Below are 17,223 nucleotides of genomic sequence, written 5' to 3'. Positions count from 1 at the left end.
GGAGTGCTCGCCTTAAGGCCAGGAGAGGCGGGTCACCTGTGGGCCGGGACCGCCACTGGCCTCAGAGAAGATAAAGGCCAGTCAGCCCGGTCCCAGGTTGCGGGAGCAACGTTGTTGGAAACCTGTTTCGGCCAGCACCCAGACCTGTTCTTCCGGAGTTCCTGACCTCGCCCGGCTTCCTGCTTTGGACCCCGCTTCGCCCTTGGTGGACAGTCTCCAGACCCTCGACCCAGGACCGGACTCTGACCACGCCTCTCGGTAACCCCTCCCCCAGGTTAACTGTGCCCCCTGAAGCTCTGTACCTCTTTCGGAGTGACTTCGGAGTCCGTAAACGTCAAGAGCAACAGCTTCCCCCGGCCTCCGACGAGGACCTGGTTGGAGCCGGGCTCGTGGAACATGGCCGCCGGTCTCTCACGTTCACTGAAATTGAACCTCTGGGCATCTGAAAGGAGAGGGGGTCGTATTGGTCATTGTTGGAGGTGCGGTGGAGAAACCGGAACAACAATACAGTGGTTACAGATGCTTCAGGTTACATACACTTCAGGTTACAGACTCCGCTAACCCAGAAATAGTGCTTCAGGTTAAGAACTTTGCTTCAGGATGAGAACAGAAATCGTGCTCCGGCGGCGCAGCAGCAGAGGGAGGCCCCATTAGCTAAAGTGGTGCTTCAAGTTAAGAACAGTTTCAGGTTAAGAACGGACCTCCAGAACGAATTAAGTACTTAACCCAAGGTACCACTGTATAGGACTGCTTTCAGATGTCTTCTAAAGGTTGTATAATTACAGTGGTACCTCGGGTTAAGAACTTAACTCGTTCTGGAGGTCGGCTCTTAACCTGAAACTGTTCTTAACCGAATTAAGTACTTAACCTGAGGTACCACTGTACATATGTGGTGGAGGTGTGAGTGGTCATAAAGTTATTATTTAGTGACTTTCAGAGATTTATAAGATTTCTGTTTATTTGGTTTCAGAGTTCCTACAGAGCAGGCTTTGGAGATCTTTGCGACTTGCAGGAGAGACTCTCCCACGAACCTCAGCGATCTCGTGGGCGTGCAAGGGATAAAGCCGTCTTTCGAAATGTTAACGTCCTGTCCGCACCAGCACGGCGGTTTGGAGCCTGAATGGATCTGGGACCTGAGGTCTCCTTGGAGGAAGGGGCCAGGCGTGTAGAGGAGCTGTCTGATTACACAGAGGGAAGATTTGCGTTTGTTGCTCTGCCACCTCTGTGGCCCCCAGATAGGCTGCCCGGAAGGGATTGTGGCCCTCAGACTGGAAAAAAGATTCTGCTTTCTCTCTTTGGAGAGAGAAAATGGGAACCGGCTTCCACTTAAGCTCAAGTACAACGGAACAAGCTCCATTCTGCTGCCTCATCTGTCCAGAGAGCTCCTCTTCCACGGCGGCGATATTAATGCGGTTAATGCATAATACATGGGCTTAAAAAATAAAATCAGGAGGGGAAAGGGTAGAGGAGAACACTGAACAGTGGGTGGTGGCGCAGAAACCAAGAGCGGTGGTGGGCTCTTTACAAAAATATACAATTAAAAATAAACCCGTCCTGTTTTAATAATTACACCCCGTGAGCAGGGCTGGAGAAGCAGGGCTGGAGGGCCTTGGCCCTGAACGTGAAATTCCCAATCATGGATTGATCTTATATCTTATCCATCCATCTATGGCAGGCATCCCCCAAACGCGGCCCTCCAGCTGTTTTGGGACTACAACTCCCATCATCCCTGACCCCTGGTCCTGTTAGCTAGGGATGATGGGAGTTGTAGTCCCAAAACATCTGGTGGGCCGAGTTTGCCTATGCCTGCCCTAGGGTGTGGTTGTTTGTTTGTGATTGGCTGTGGCGAATTTTATTTTCATGTTTGAGTGGGGTGGGTGTTTTGGATCAGGTTAGCCATATTGATTCGTACGCTTTTGGTGGATTCTTGCCGTTGTCTTGTATGTACAAAATACTACTCCAGGCATCCCCAAACTCGGCCCTCCAACTGTTTTGGGACTACAGTTCCCATCATCCCTGACCACTGGACCTGTTTGCTAGGGATGATGGGAGTTGTAGTCCCAAAACAGCTGGAGAGCCGAGTTTGGGGGTGCCTGATCTACGGTGCCCATTGGGGCAGGTTGGGTGGCAGGCAGGGAGCCCGGCAGTAGGTGGCGCCAGAGAGCCAATGGCAGGCAGGAACTCACTAATTCTAGTTTTGCATCTCTCCTCCTCCTCCTTCTGAAAAGTGCAATGCTGGGGGAGATGATGATGATGAGGAGGAAGCCCACTAATGGTTCCTTCCCCCGGACTGGTTGTGAGCCGGCCGGCCAGTAGGGGGCTGCCTGAGAGCAGAGTGAGGCCAGTGGGGCCCTGCCCCATTCACCCTGATGGACCAACCTCTCCACTGGTATACCCAGAACATCCTTTCCAAGTCCCTAGCAAACTGCCTTGCTCAACATTTAAATGAGGGGTTCCCCAAAGTGAGTGGTAGCGCCCCCTGGAGGGTGGTGAAATTACCTAGGGGGTGCCAAGAGGCGGTGGGGGGCCACTGGGGGTGTAAATGGCCACCAGACTCCGAAAAGCTGGCATCACCAGAACACGTTCATTGAATTAATTAATCTGAACAGCTTTGGTTACATTTGCAATTAACCGTTGCTGTTTCGAATGTGATTGTGTTTTTATCGTGCAAACTGCTATTCTGAATAATGCTTTTTTATAGGGGAAAGGGACATTAGGGTGGGTTGGCGCTGTGGGTTAAACCACAGAGCCTAGGACTTGCAGATCAGAAGATCGGCGGTTCGAATCCCGCGACGGGGTGAGCTCCCGTTGCTCGGTCCCTGCTCCTGCCAACCTAGCAGTTCGAAAGCACGTCATAGTGCAAGTAGATCAATAGGTACCGCTCTGGCGGGAAGGTAAACAGCATTTCCGTGCGCTGTTCTGGTTCGCCAGAAGCGGCTTAGTCATGCTGGCCACATGACCCGGAAGCTGTATGCCGGTTCCTTCGGCCAATAAAGCGAGATGAGCGCCGCAACCCCAGAGTCAGCCACAACTGGACCGATGGTCAGGGGTCCCTTTACCTTTTTACCTTATGGAGCAAAGGTTTGGGGACCACTGATTCTTGGAATGCCGTGGTTTGGACTAGATCCCTCTGGATCCCTTCCAGGTCTGCGATTCTACAATCCTATGCTTCAAACCTCCCTAGCTGCTTTGCCCTGTGCTAACATTGCAGAGACTCTTGAGAGTCCCATGGACTTCAAGAAGATCAAACCTCTCCATTCTGAAGGAATTCAGCCCTGAGTGCTCACTGGATGGACAGATCCTGAAGCTGAGGCTCCAAGACTTTGGCCACCTCATGAGAAGAGAAGACTCCCTGGAAAAGACCCTGATGTTGGGAAAGATGGAGGGCACAAGGAGAAGGGGACAGCAGAGGACGAGATGGTTGGACAGTGTTGTCGAAGAGACCAACATGAGTCTGACCAAACTGGGGGAGGCAGTGGAAGACAGGAGGGCCTGGCATGCTCTGGTCCAGGGGGTCACGAAGAGGCGGACACGACTAAACGACTAAACAACAACATTGCAGTGGGGTTGAGGAGCGGGGAGAGCATTTATGGGGAAATTCCCCTAAGGTCACTCTTGGCTAGAAACTATCCGTCTTCCGCAAATGGGGGCATTGAACTGGGAAGCCAGAATGGGCATTCAAAGGGCATGCCCTGAGAGAGACTCTCTCTCTCTCTCTCTCTCTCTCTCTCTCTCTCGTTGCAGAAATGCTGGTTCAACCCACAGGCTGTCTTCTCTGGGGGCTGTGATGAGGAGCAGTGTGCAATTTGGGTCTGCGAGGGCGAGCCCTGCGGGTGGCAACCGCGTATCGGAGAACGAATCTGGGGCGTTGTTTTTGTGTTCCCTGCCTCCCCTCCTCTCGGAGCTTGCAGCTCTCTTTTTATCTGCACTGCAGAGAGTGCCAAGTCTAGCCTGACCCAGTCTATAAAATCTCCTCCTCCTCTGTTTCTCTGCAAAAAAAAGCCTCCTGTTTTTGGAAGAGAGCGGCTGTCTTGCTGGCTCCCAGCCAGGCCCTGCAATCCAATCTCAGGTGTGGCCCTGCCTCTGGTGCCAAGGGGAAAGAAATGCCCAGGTCTCAGGTATGCCTGAAAGCAGCACTATCTGGTCTGGGAAACCTCCGAGTGTGCAGGGATCCCCTGAGGAGGTGCAGAGTGCCTTTCCTACCTTCTACAAAGCATTGAGGAAAAACCTGATGTGCAGAGATTCTCTGAGGATGTGCAGAGTGCATCTTTCTGCAGTAAAGGGGACAAACACCTGCTTGGCCTTCTCAAAGGCCATTTATTCCTACTTACTAGACATTGCTCAGAACCCAGGGGAAAGGACTAGGGTGGGGTCTGGACCCCAGTTGTGCCAGTACCTAGATGGCTATGGAATTTGGAGGCATGATTTGGCAAAAGCCAGGAAAACTGGGGGAGAGGGGCAGCATAGGGGTTTTTAATGGCTTTAGTTAGCCATGAAGACCCCCACGGAGCCTCCAGATGCAGAGGCAGTCTACCTGTATCAATGCAACAGGAGAAGGCTGTTGCCATTGGGGCCTACCGGAGGGCTTCACAGGAGCGTCTGAATGGCCGTCGTGGGGAACTGGTCTAGGCCAGACCCCCTCAGATGTACACCCCCCCAAGAGGGTTCTTCCTGCTAGCCGTGGTCGTTCAGAATGGAACCTCCATTTACAAAGGCAGTCTACCCCCTTCATTAGGACACAGGGAGAGCCTCGCCTTGCAGCGTAAAGGAAGAGAGCTGGTGGTTTCAGACCTCATGCGTGGGCTTCCCTTGGTCTGACACATCGGGGCTGCCCTTATGTCCATCCCCGTCCCCCCAAAAGACCCCGTGTGGTGTAGTCGCTAGAGTGTCAGACTAGGACCTGGGAGAGTCCAGGGTTCAAATCTCCACTCGTCCACTTGGGAGCCAGTCACTGCCTCTCAGCCTATCCCACCTCGCAGGGCTGTTGTGGGCATTAAATGAGGAGGAGAACCACGTGCGTCGCTTTGAGCTCCGTAGAGGAAAAAGGTGGAACATGAACGCAATAGCAATAAATAAATAAAAGCCAAAGCATTTGTGCATTTGAGACCTTGGCCCCAGAGTAAAATGAAACAGCAACCCAGCTGGAGTGAGAATGTTGGGCAGGCCCCACGTCCAGCCTCCCTGCTTTTGCAGCAGCCAAATGCCCCCGGTTACCTAGAAGTCCAGATAGACTGCCTCTGGACCTGGAGGTTCCACAAGAATCTCAGAAGTGCCCGGTTGCTGGATCAGGCCGAGAGGGGCCCATCTAGTCTGGCATCATGTTCTCACAGCAGCCAACCAGGTGCCCCAACGAGAAGTTCCCCCAGCAGGACCCGAGTGCAAAAACACCCCTGTCCGTTTGTGGTTCTCAGCGACTGGCCTCCAGAGTCCAACAGAGGACGGAGGACATAGCCATTGTGGTTAGGAGCGAACGATAGGCTTCTCCTCCTTGAATTTGCCTTGTCCCTCTATTAAGCTGATTCATTTGCTGCTGAAATGGACTATTTAGTGGCACGAGGCCCTCAGGAAGCTGGCCTTATGCCCTTGGTCAATCTAGCCCAGTATTGTCCACACAGACTGGCAGCGCCTCTCCGGGGTTTCAGACGGAGGGTCTCTCCCGGCTATTGAACCCGGGTCCGTCTGCAAGCGAAGCAGATCGCGCTAGCCGCTGAGCTTTCCCCTAAAAACAACAACGAAGGTCCCAGTCCTCATGCTTGTGTAAAGAGGAATGCAGAGAGCAGCCTTGTGCAAGCCAGGCTCCATCCAGTTCAGTATTCCCTGCACTGACTGGTAGCAGCTCTTTGGGTTTTCAGAGGGAGAGGGGTGGCCATTGAAAGTGGGGCGAAGCAGATGTTCTGCTCCAGAGCCGCTGCTCTGCCCAACAACATCAAGATGGAAACTCCTTGATCTGCAGCTGGAAGATGCATTCGCCTCTCCAAATCACGCATCTGTGAACCACAAGGGTGAGATAAGCCAAGAGGCCGTTTGCCACCCGCCCCAGATGTCTATGGGTCCAGGAAAAATTGTGGGGGTCTTGGATTAGGGATGTAGGAAACCCAGCTCCTCACAGATCAGGCTATTTGTCTGTCTGGAGCAGGCTTGTCGGTTCTGAGTCACAGCATCTTTCCAGGATCTGAGGCCGGGGGGAAACCAAATCCACTTTCATCTGCTAACCTGGTTTTTATTTTTATTTTTAAATCCCGGGGACTGAACCTGGACTCTTCTGCTGATGCTCTACCCCTGAACTACTGTTGCCCCACTGCCGAAATCATTCCACAGAACTGGAAGCCAGCCTCACGATGACACAGCCCTCTCCCTTCTCTGAAATGAAAGAGACTCCTGCCTCTGAAGTTTAAATGATTTTAACTGCAAATACGGGTGTTTTCACAATTATAAAATGCACAGTACATTAGGAAGGCGTGTGCATCTTGAAAGGCGACAATGGCATTTCATAAACAAACAATTCGGCTTTGGACACACCCTATATTTAAAACCCAATGCTGGGAACTGTAGTTCACGGGTGCAGGGAATTGCAGTTTGGTGGGCGGTCAACTACAGTTCCCAGGATTCCCGACTGGTGGGAAGTCGTGTGATTTAAATTTAGGGTGTGGAGGTAGACTTCGTCCCACGCAATGGTGATGCTTAATCCTAGGATCACTCAGAGAAGCTCGCAAACGAGTTTGGTCCCTAATTGTTTGTACTGCAGCATCCCTGATTGCCTATCACCACCGATTTACAGAGTTCAAAGCGCTCATCACTACAACGCCTTGCGATGTTCAGGCTCCTTCAGGCTTTTGCCACTGAGCTCATGGCTCAGTATAGGATCAGAAGAAGCTGCCTCACACCCAGACAGAGCTTCACCTAGCTCAGAAGTGCCTACACTGACTGGCAGCTGCACTCCAGCGTTTCAGGCACTGGTGGGGGTGGGATCTTTCCAAGCCCTACCTAGAGATGCCAGGACTTGAACCTGGGACCTTATGCAAGCCAGGCAGATCCCCTACCACCAACTGATGTGCCTTCCCTGCTCCAGACTAGCAAGGACCACACCTGAAAGCTGAGAAAGTGATGTAAGGAAAGCGTTCGTTCCAAATCTTCCAACCAACCCTAGATATGTTTTTAAAAAACCTGTCATTATCTTATGTAATATTCGAAGCATGTATGGAAGTGAGAGCTGGACCATAAAGAAGGCTGACCCCCGAAGAATGGATGCTTTTGAATTCTGGTGCTGGAGGAGACTCTTGAGAGTCCCATGGACTGCAAGAAGATCCAACCTCTCCATTCTGAAGGAAATCAGCCCTGAGTGCTCACTGGAAGGCCAGATCCTGAAGCTGAGGCTCCAAGACTTTGGCCACCTCAGGAGAAGAGAAGACTCCCTGGAAAAGACCCTGATGCTGGGAAAGCTGGAGGGCACAAGGAGAAGGGGACGACAGAGGACGAGATGGTTGGACAGTGTTCTCGAAGAGACCAGCGTGAGGGAGGCAGTGGAAGACAGGAGTGCCTGGTGTGCTCTGGTCCAGGGGGTCACGAAGAGGCGGGCATGACTAAACGACTAAACAACAACAGCAACAATATTTGAAGCCTGTTGGGCCTCCCTCTCCGCGCTGCTTCGGAAAACCAGGATTCTAGCTGCTCAGATAGACTGCGCCTGCTCAGGAAGCTCCGGTGCAAATAGATAAAGGAAAACACCCCCCCCCCCAATGCTGTCTAGTGACACAGGGACATCGCCCGCCTCTCATCTCTGATCTGGCAGTGGGATTATCTGCCTGGAAGCCACATCTGTCCCCCTCCCCAGACATCTGCATTGCGCGGCAAGCAAGATTTGGTTCCAGCAAGAAAGATGTGCACCGCCGGGTCTGGCAAAACAAAACGTCTTGACCCAAAGGAACGGGCTGATGGTGTTATAATTGCCTTGGGAGGGGTGCGCTTCGAAGGCACTTTGCTGTGTCAGGCTGTAGCCAGCAAAAGGATAATAATAATAATAATAATAATAATAATAATAATAATAATGGCAACAACAATTGCCTTTGCTGCCCCACCCTGTGACCTGACTGCTTTCCTTGGAAGTTGCAGGCTGGCTTCATCTAAAACAGACTTTTGTCTGGCAATGGGGCAGGGGGTATCGAAGTTCTGAGTCGGCTCATTGGCAGGACACTTGCCTGGCATGCAGAAGGCATGCAATCCCCAGAGGCATCATCCCCAGGCAGGGCTGGGAAAGACTTCCGGTCTGGAACCCGGGAGAGCAGCTGCCAGTCAGTGTTGGCCGTGCTGAGCTCCAGAGGCCAATGAGCCTGTCTTGGTAAAAGGCAGCCTTCTCATGTGTTGCCTCCGGTGCTAGGCGTCCTCAGAGTGGACCCAACGAAACCAATCCTTTCAATGGGTCTACTCTGAGTAGATGGGGCTGCCCATCCTGCCCACAAGTGAAATCCCTCCCTGTCAGACTTGAGATCAAAACAAGCAGCTTGGTCGACTCAGAGTGACTGAGCCAGACCCGGTCCTCTCTAAAATGTGCTTAATGATAAACAGGTTTCCGTGGCAACCGCCTCCTCCCCATCCAACATGCCTCTGTGCAAAAGGAATGCATAACATCTTAGGTTATATATCTGTTTTTCTACCGAGTATCTCAAAACTGGGTTGGGGGACGACACCCACAAATGGACCCTGACCATGAAAGGATTAGCAGACCCCCAATTTTCAGGCTGGTGGGGTGAGCCCCTCCTGACTCCCCAACAAATGCAGAGCGACCACCTAGGATGTCCTGAACACAAATCTGCAAATAGTTTCTCATGCAGAAAGCTGAACAGAGGCAATTCTAACCTGTTCTTATTTCCAATCTCCTGCAACTACCATGCATTAAATAAATTTAAAAGCTATCGTATATACAACCCCCCCTTTTTTTGGAGGGGAGGGAATGTTTCTGGTTAGATCATCTAAGATGAATGCAAGATTGGCTTTTTTTAAAAAAAGAAATTGCAGGCACTATTATAATAAAAAAAATAGTTCTCTCACAAACCTTGCAGATTGAGCTTCAGCCTGGGTACCTTTTGGGAGGAGGCGAGGCAGAGGATGGAGAGCAGGTAAAAAGGGAGGCCTCTCATCTTTTTTTTTTTGGGGGGGTGTCTGTGTGGAGAGGAAGAGAGAACGTCTGCTTCCCAAGGATGGATGTCTGCAGCAAGGAAAAGTCTACACGCACTGTTTTTCCTCCGGCTTCTGTCAAGATAAGTGCACTCCTCCCAGCTCTCGCTATCCTAATTTATAGCCCCTTCGAAATAAATAAATAACTACATCCCCACCAACCCGGCAGAGGAGAAACAAACGTCAGCATAGCTTCCTCGAGGAGGGGGCGGGGAGGGAACCGTGACCAACCATCACTGCCTGCCCTGCCCCTTGTTTTAAGTCGCAGGCGAAAGAGAACCCCGCAGCAAAGAGATATGCAAGGTGGCGGAAGGAAAATGGGGAGAAATCCAATTTGGTTGCTCGGGGAATGTCCCTGCAGGGAAATGGCCAGCCCAGAAAGGGGTGGGATGCTTTCAGAGCCGGCTCTGTTGTTGGGTGATGGGCAAAGGTGGCCCTTAGTGCCTGGGTTACGATGGACACATTGTCAGTCAGTCGGTCAGTTTTATTGCACATAGCCAAAGGCTGCCGCAATGTACAATATCCTGGCTATTTTCAATGATGGTTAATTAAAGACTCTGTGCTTTAATGACACAAAGGGGGAAGAGTGAAGGGGTTGTGTTCATGGGATAAATGCTCGTTCATATATCAGTTTATATATCAGTGACGCTGTGGGTTAAACCACAGAGCCTAGGACTTTCTGATCAGAAGGTTGGCGGTTCGAATCCCCGCCACGGGGTGAGCTCCTGTTGCTCGGTCCCTGCTCCTGCCAACCTAGCAGTTCGAAAGCATGAAGTGCAAGTAGATAAATAGGTACCGCTCCGGCAGGAAGGTAAAAGGCGTTTCCGTGCGCTGCTCTGGTTCAACAGAAGTGGCTTAGTCATGCCGGCCACATGACCCGGAAGCTGTACGCCGGCTCCCTCAGCCAATAAAGCGAGATGAGCGCCCAACCCCAGAGTCGGCAACGACTGGACCTAATGGTCAGGGGTCCCTTTACCTTTACCTTTATATATCAGTTACTACTTGGAGTGCGCTGGTTGACATGACACTAAGCCAAACCATGCCTTAGAGAGTTCCTGGAGAGAAAACTGACAGCTGTCCTTCTCTGGTGCTGCTGCTCTGAGCATGCCATGATATAGTGTGTCACCTGAACCCAGGTTCATGGTTTGTCTCCTCTAGGCAAACCATGAGCTGGAAACTTAAGAAGAAGCCTTGGCTGTTTTGCCTGGACTGCAATGGCAGCAATCTCTCTGGAAACCTTCATGCTTACTTTAAAGTAAAGGTAAAATACACTGCCTTTTGCATATTTATTTATTTTAGTCATGGAATTTATACCCTGCTCTTCCCTGCAGCCCACAGGGCAGCAAACAGATTCTTAAAAAAGGGAAATGCAGCAAAAACTTTCAAAGAACAATTACGATTAAAAACATACTTTTCTCCAATGATCTTGAGGTTGCCCCAAAAAGCATTCTTCAGCCTCCCAATGCCTGGGCAAAGAGGAATGATTCCAAATTCCTCCTCAAAGTTTGTAAGGATGCAGACAGGAGCACTTCACTGCGGAGGGCATTCCACAAGTGGGGAACCACCACCGAAAAGGCCCTGTTTGGTTGGGGAGTGTGGACCATACTCTGGTGACAGCAGCATGAACAAGGCTTCCTCTGCTGAGCATAGGGTCCGAGATGGTTGGTACTGGGGAAGGTAAAAAAAGGTAAAGGACTCCTGGACGGTTAAGTCGTTAAGTCACTGTTTACCCTCTCGCCTATTTATCTACTTGCACTTTGACGTGCTTTTGAACTGCTAGGTTGGCAGGAGCAGGGACTGAGCAATGGGAGCTCACCCTATTGCGGGGATTCGAACCGCCGACCTTCTGATCGGCAAGTCCTAGGCTCTGTGGTTTAGACCACAGCACTACCCACGTCCCTATTGAGGAAAACACTCTTTTGGGCACGTCGGTCCCACATCATTTAGGGCAAGCATGGCCAAACTTGGCCCTCCAGATGTTTTGGGACTACAATTCCCATCATCCCTGACCACTGGTCCTGTTAGCTTGGGATGATGCAAGTTGCCTGATAGGGCTTTATATGATAGTAATAACACCTCAAATTGGACCCAGTTGATTGATCACTGGCAGCCAGTTTAGCACTTTCAGGACCGATATCACAGCGCCTGCCCCCTTAACAGCCTAGCAGCCAAGTCCCATACAAGCTTCAGCCTCTGGACAGTCTTCAAGGGTAGCCCCACGTACATCACATTACAGCAGTCCAGGCAGGAGGTCATCAGAGCATGGGCAACTGAAGCCAGGGAGATCTGCCTACCTAGACATTTAGAAAGCTAATGCAGGTCTTCACCTGCTTTTAAATCTATTGTTATTTCCTAAGGGCTTTCACTCCTGCTGTTAATTTTCCCTAGCGGCAAATCTTATTGCTTTATCTTTTTTTTTGCATTGAGGTTTTTTTATATATATATATAAACAACCCAGCAGCATATAAACTTTATAAATAAATAAATAAAACATGGACACTCTGTTCCGTTAGCACAGGTATAAGTGCTCCCAGGACACCAACGATTGGCATGTACTGGCTCAGAACAAGATAATAAAAATTGCCCACGCAGGGCAAGTAGGGAGCTTTCTACAGTAATTGCATAAGTGAACACAGTGCTTTTTTTTTTCTCCCCTCAAAAAATGTTTAGGGGTACTCTCACTTTCCTACTGCTATTGAAATACTGCCCCCCGATGAGGCCAAACTTAGATTCACAAAACGTTTAGGGGTGTGCGTACCCCTGCGTCCCCACAAGAAAAAAAAAGCACTGAGTGAACATAAGGAGCGTCTGGCCGTTCAGTCAGATCAAAGACAGGCTCCTGGAGTGCATTATCCTTTTCTCAAAACAGATTCCGCAACGGGGAGTGAAATATACTCAGACCCCCAGTAGGACACAGTCCCCTTAAGGTCTTTGCCGAGATTATGGATAGAGTTGAACCCGTGTCAAGCTCCATGCGGCATGGGGCCCCCTCTATCTGTACCTCTACATAAATTTTCTCTACGTTGGGGTGGGGCAACTGGTATACCTGGCAGTCCGTGAGCTCCGTCGAGTTGCCTTGGTGCGTTGGGCCCCGGAACCTGGGGCTCTTGGATTGGTCACCTGATGCCTGGCGTCGGGTGGGCCGAGCCCGACACACCCGGGCGATGTGTCCCGATTTTCTGCACTGCCTGCACTCTGCGTTGCGGAAACGGCAGGTCCTCCTCTCGTGACTCTCCCTGCAGCTTGCGCAGTTCCCTCCTTCTCGTCGAGGCAGCTGTGGTCTGTGCGCTGCTTGAGTGCGCTGCTGTACTCGGTGCACCTCCTCCCTGTCGGATCCTGAGTCGTCGGTGAGGTCTTCGTGGTGGACCCTCGGTTGGGATGGCAGGCTCGGCCGTGCCTCTTGCGTCGACCTCTCGGCAGCTTCCGTTGCCACGGCCTCCTCCAGAGCGACCTGGAACGTTAGGTCCTTCTTAGCGTAGAGGCGTCGTTGCAGCTTCTCATCCTTCAGGCCACCGACGAGGCGGTCACGAAGCATGTTCTCCAGCTCTGAGAAGTTGCAGAACTGGGCAGCTTGGCGGAGAGAGGTCACAAACCCAGTTATGGTTTCCCCAGGGGCACTCAGTACATAACAGGGAGCCTGCGAGCAGCACCCCAGGACAAAATCTCACTCTCCCTCCTGTGGTTTCCAGCAACTAATATTCCAAAGCATTGCTGTCTGCAGTTGCGGAGGCTGAAAAGCCATCATGCCACGAAAAGCCCTCTTCCCCCAAAATCCAGAATAAGTGAAAAGTGAAAATGCGGACGTCTTGCCTATTTCCGCCCAGACACTGCATTCGGCCAGAGTATTCCGGGTACATCTGGGGAATTCCGGACTTATGGCAACCTTTGTGGAGGAAGCTGTTTTCTGGTGGATTCGATTCCATGCCAGCAAATTCAGGGTTGTGTGATTAACACTGGTTTCGCCACGAACATCGCCATTTTTTGCTTTCAGGAAAGTGACAGTGAAATGCCCTGAGGTGATACTTGCTTGACAGAACGGCACCCAAAAATTCAAAATAAGTGCTTGATAGCAGCATCTGACATCACCGCGAACAAATTGGGGTGAATGCTCTTTAAAAGTGTTGTCCGGAGGCAACCAAAAAGAGCTTTCTCTTCCTCTCTCGTAATACTGGAATCTGAACGTTGGAAGATTCGGGACGGAGAAAAGGAAGGATTTCTTCCCAGAGTGAAGGGTTAAACTGGGGAACTGCCTGCCACAGGAGACTGCCCACAACCTGGGTGGCTTGAAAAGAGGACTGGACAAATTTGCAGATGAGAAGACCATCAATGGCTTCTTTTTTATATATATACACACATTTTTATTGATTTTTTAACATATCAATTCCAACAGTCATACAACATATCTTCTCATCATATACAATGTTTTAGACTTCCGTCAACACCTCTGATGATTTTCCGTTCTTTATCACTTATTCTGCATTTCTTGATTTCTATATTGCATTTAATTGTCCTTAACTAATAATTATTTTCATAGTCTTTCTTGTAACATTTCAAGATAACCCACCTTACACAACTTCTTGCAGTCCTACTACCGTAATATGTTCATCACAATTACTTTTCAGATAGTTCATATATTTACTCCAGTCCTCTAAGAATCTCTGGTCCCGCAGGTTTCGAATCCTTCCTGTTAATTTATCTAATTCTGCATAGTCCATCAACCTCATCCTCCATTCTTCTTTCGTCGGTAGTTCTTCTTGCTTCCATTTTTGTGCCAATAATATTCTTGCTGCTGTCATTGCATATAAAAACAGCTTACAATCCTGTCTGTTAATATCATCTCCTACAATGCCACCAAGAATCCTTTTTTAAAGCCATCACCGCCTCATGTGTCAGGGAGTTCCATAGTCCAGCTATGAAGGACTGTGCTGCATCTTCGCTTTGCTGAATGTCCACATTCCCTAGTCTTACGAGAGAGGAGGAAGAGCTTTCCTCCGCCCGCTTCCTCCAGGTCAAGCATCATTTTGTAAACTCCTGTTATGTTTTTCTTTTAAATCGCTTTCCCTATGTGTAGAAGAATACATGACCAAAAGATGCTCCAACAAGAATTTATTGATATGTATAGACTTATTTCACAAAGTTAAGTTAAGCTAAGCTAAGCAGATATATAAGATTGAACGTTTAATTATTAAGATACAAAATTACAATCTCAATAATAAAGTTACAAAATAATAACAAAGTCAAGTGAAGACCCAGGGCAAGAAATAAGAAATGGATAAATGCTGGTACATAATGAAATGTGAAAATGTGGATTTACGAATATAATGTATATGTGTCCATATGTAAAGATTTCATATATGTATTGCAACATTAATAATAAATAAATCAAGTGCAAAAAATAAATAAATTGCTTTTCCTCCAAACTAAAAAAAAATCAATCCCAGAGGCCTTTACTCACAGGGGAGACGCTCCACCCCCTTGATCCTGTGGGTCGAATTCCCTGCCGGAGGCGAAATCAAGCCTTAGACGAGCTCTCCTTCCAAAGGAATCGCAGGACTGGAAGGGAACCCCTGAGGTCATCCATCCCAACCCCGACCCTGCACTGCGGGAAGCCGGACCTGATCTCTCTCTCTCTCTGCCTGCTGGAGTCTCGCCAGAGGAGAGGGAGCATCGCACCAGTTGGGGAACGAAGATGCTCTTCTGGCACAGCTTGAACTAAAAAGGGAAAGCACTTTCAGATCAATTGGGGAGGGCGTGGGAAACAGGAGGCAGCGCTGGCGAGGAGGGATCAAGTGGAGCCGGCAGGACATCCATTTAGTATTGCCCATCACAAGCAGAAAGCCTCCGGCCTCCTCTTTCTCCTCCTCCCAAAGCATCTCTATTCCTTAATCGCTTCTGGGAACAGCAGGTTGGGTACCAACATCAGCACCACCGTCTCGGATGCGGCGCCCTCTTCTGGTCACGCCTGGGCGCTGCAGCCGCCTGGCGCACCCAAAATGAAGAAATAAAACCCCACGTTGCTGTGTCACGCATCTTTAAAGGGAGCCGGAAGGGGGGAAGCGCTTCTTTTATTTATTTCCTTAACGCGTGCGTAAAAAAGGGGTTTTGTATCCGAAATCAAACTGCCCATCTTCGCCGCCCTCCCCAGCAATAAGGTGGGCAGGTAAGCGCTAGTGCTCAGAGTAGACCCATTGAAATGAATGGATCTAAGTCATGTCCGGGTTTTTTGCGCGCGGGTGTGTGTGACTATGCAAAAATATGCACGTTGTATTCAGATTTTAATTTTCCCCCAAAGATCTTTATTGAAACTTAACATATATACATAATAACCAGAATTCCCAAAGATTCCCTCACATGAAATATAATATCTAAATTACAACAGCTGCATAATTATACACTGAATTATAAAACCCACCTCCTACCCTCTACTTCCCTTCACAGCAATTTGACTTCTTTATATTTCTTTCTACCTCCCCCCCTTGCATTCTATAATAAATTATTTCTGTTAAATTCTGATTTTTCCTTCTTTCTTTCTTTGTTTGGTTATTGCTTGCATTTTTTATTCTAAGCCTATTAACATGCCGTTTTTAAAACAAAATGTATTAGGTTGTATTCAGAATTAAGCTGCCCCTCTCTCCTCTCTTAAACAGCGTGGGCTGTGCTTAGGGCAAAAGCTACTCAGAGGAGACCCATTGAAATGGATGGACCAGAGTTATGTAGTTTGCTCGGAGTGGAATTAATGTCGGATAACACAACCCCGTAATTTTGCAAAGCGTTTGCTGGAGTGATTTACAGAGATGTCTGAGAATTATGAGCAATGTTACATCAGCGCCGCTTTCAGTCAACAGCGATCTGCCATTTTTGGCACCGAATTCCTTTTGATTTCTGGTCGCTATGGGTACTTGGAATAAATTTCCCCACAAAATGACAGAGGGCAAGGCGGATCTGTTGCTGAGTTTCATTGCTTCAACCCAGATGGGTGTTATTTCTTCGGGAGAACAGCCCAATCACTCTGGGCTTAAGGCGTCCCAGATAGGTGTTCCCTGACTCTGTTTAGTATGTCCCCACAAATTTTGTTGTTTAGTCCTGTCCGCCTCTTCGTGACCCACTGGACCAGAGCACACCAGGCACTCCTGTCTTCCACTGCCTCCTGCAGTTTGGTCAGACTCATGCTGGTAGCTTCGAGAACACTGTCCAACCATCTTGTCCTCTGTCATCCCCTTCTCCTTGTGCCCCCCATCTTTCCCAACATCAGGGTCTTTTCCAGGGAGTATTCTCTTCTCATGTGGTGGCCAAAGTCTTGGAGCCTCAGCTTCAGGATATGTCCTTCCAGTGAGCACTCAGGGCTGATTTCCTTCAGAATGGAGAGGTTGGATCTTCTTGCAGTCCATGGGACTCTCAAGAGTCTCCTCCAGCACCAGAATTCAAAAGCATCCATTCTTCGGCCATCAGCCTTCTTTATGGTCCAGCTCTCACTTCCACACATCACTACTGGGAAAACCAGAGCTTTAACTATACGGACCTTTGTTGGCAAGGTGATGTCTCTTCTTTTTTAAGATGCTGTCTAGGTTTGTCATTGCTTTTCTCCCAAGAAGCAGGTGTCTTTTAATTTTGTGGCTGCTGTCACCATCTGCAGTGATCATGGAGCCCAAGAAAGTAAAATCTCTCACTGCCTCCATTTCTTCCCTTCTATTTGCCAGGAGGTGATGGGACCAGTGGCCATGATCTTCCACAAATTTACGTATACTAATTTATTGCAGCTAAGAACCTTGTGCTTGAGTTTGCTTTCTTTCTCTTCCCTCCCAATCCATTTTCCTTTTGTGCTGTGCCTTATAAAAAAAATCAGGGTGGGGAACTTCTTTTAACCTGAGGGCCAGATCCAAAACCAGTCCACCTACTGTGAGTCTTTTTTTAAAAAAAAACAGATGGGCAGGGCCCCTATGACACCCGGTGACTCAAAGTTCATGCTGGGGAACAGGCAAAGGGTTGTTCTTAGCGCTTGAGCAGCCTCTCGCCTCTCTCCAAAGGAAGCTTGTGGAAATCCCCTTTATTCCG

At 49.4% G+C, this 17,223-nt stretch overlaps 1 protein-coding gene across 2 annotated transcripts in view; it reads right to left on the bottom strand.

Moving 5' to 3' along the window:
• The window catches only part of LOC309520435 (semaphorin-7A-like), a 31,248-nt gene extending 21,767 nt beyond the window's left edge, over positions 1 to 9,481 (bottom strand). The window contains exons 1-2 of one of the 2 annotated variants that reach the window (XM_082202213.1): positions 9,050 to 9,481; positions 303 to 442 (exon numbers count right to left, since the gene is read on the bottom strand). In XM_082202213.1, coding sequence (XP_082058339.1) covers positions 303 to 442; positions 9,050 to 9,134 — 225 coding nt within the window. In that variant the 5' untranslated portion in view covers positions 9,135 to 9,481. The remainder of the gene's footprint in view (positions 1 to 302; positions 443 to 9,049) is intronic. The other variant, XM_082202214.1, reaches the window with a different exon arrangement.
• Positions 9,482 to 17,223: the final 7,742 nt, after the last annotated feature.

The sequence above is a fragment of the Podarcis vaucheri genome (assembly GCF_965113315.1).
Source record: "Podarcis vaucheri genome assembly, chromosome: 16".
Classification (NCBI taxonomy): domain Eukaryota; kingdom Metazoa; phylum Chordata; class Lepidosauria; order Squamata; family Lacertidae; genus Podarcis; species Podarcis vaucheri.
Note: the sequence above shows the minus strand (reverse complement) of the source record. Positions and strands in the feature narration are given on the sequence as shown.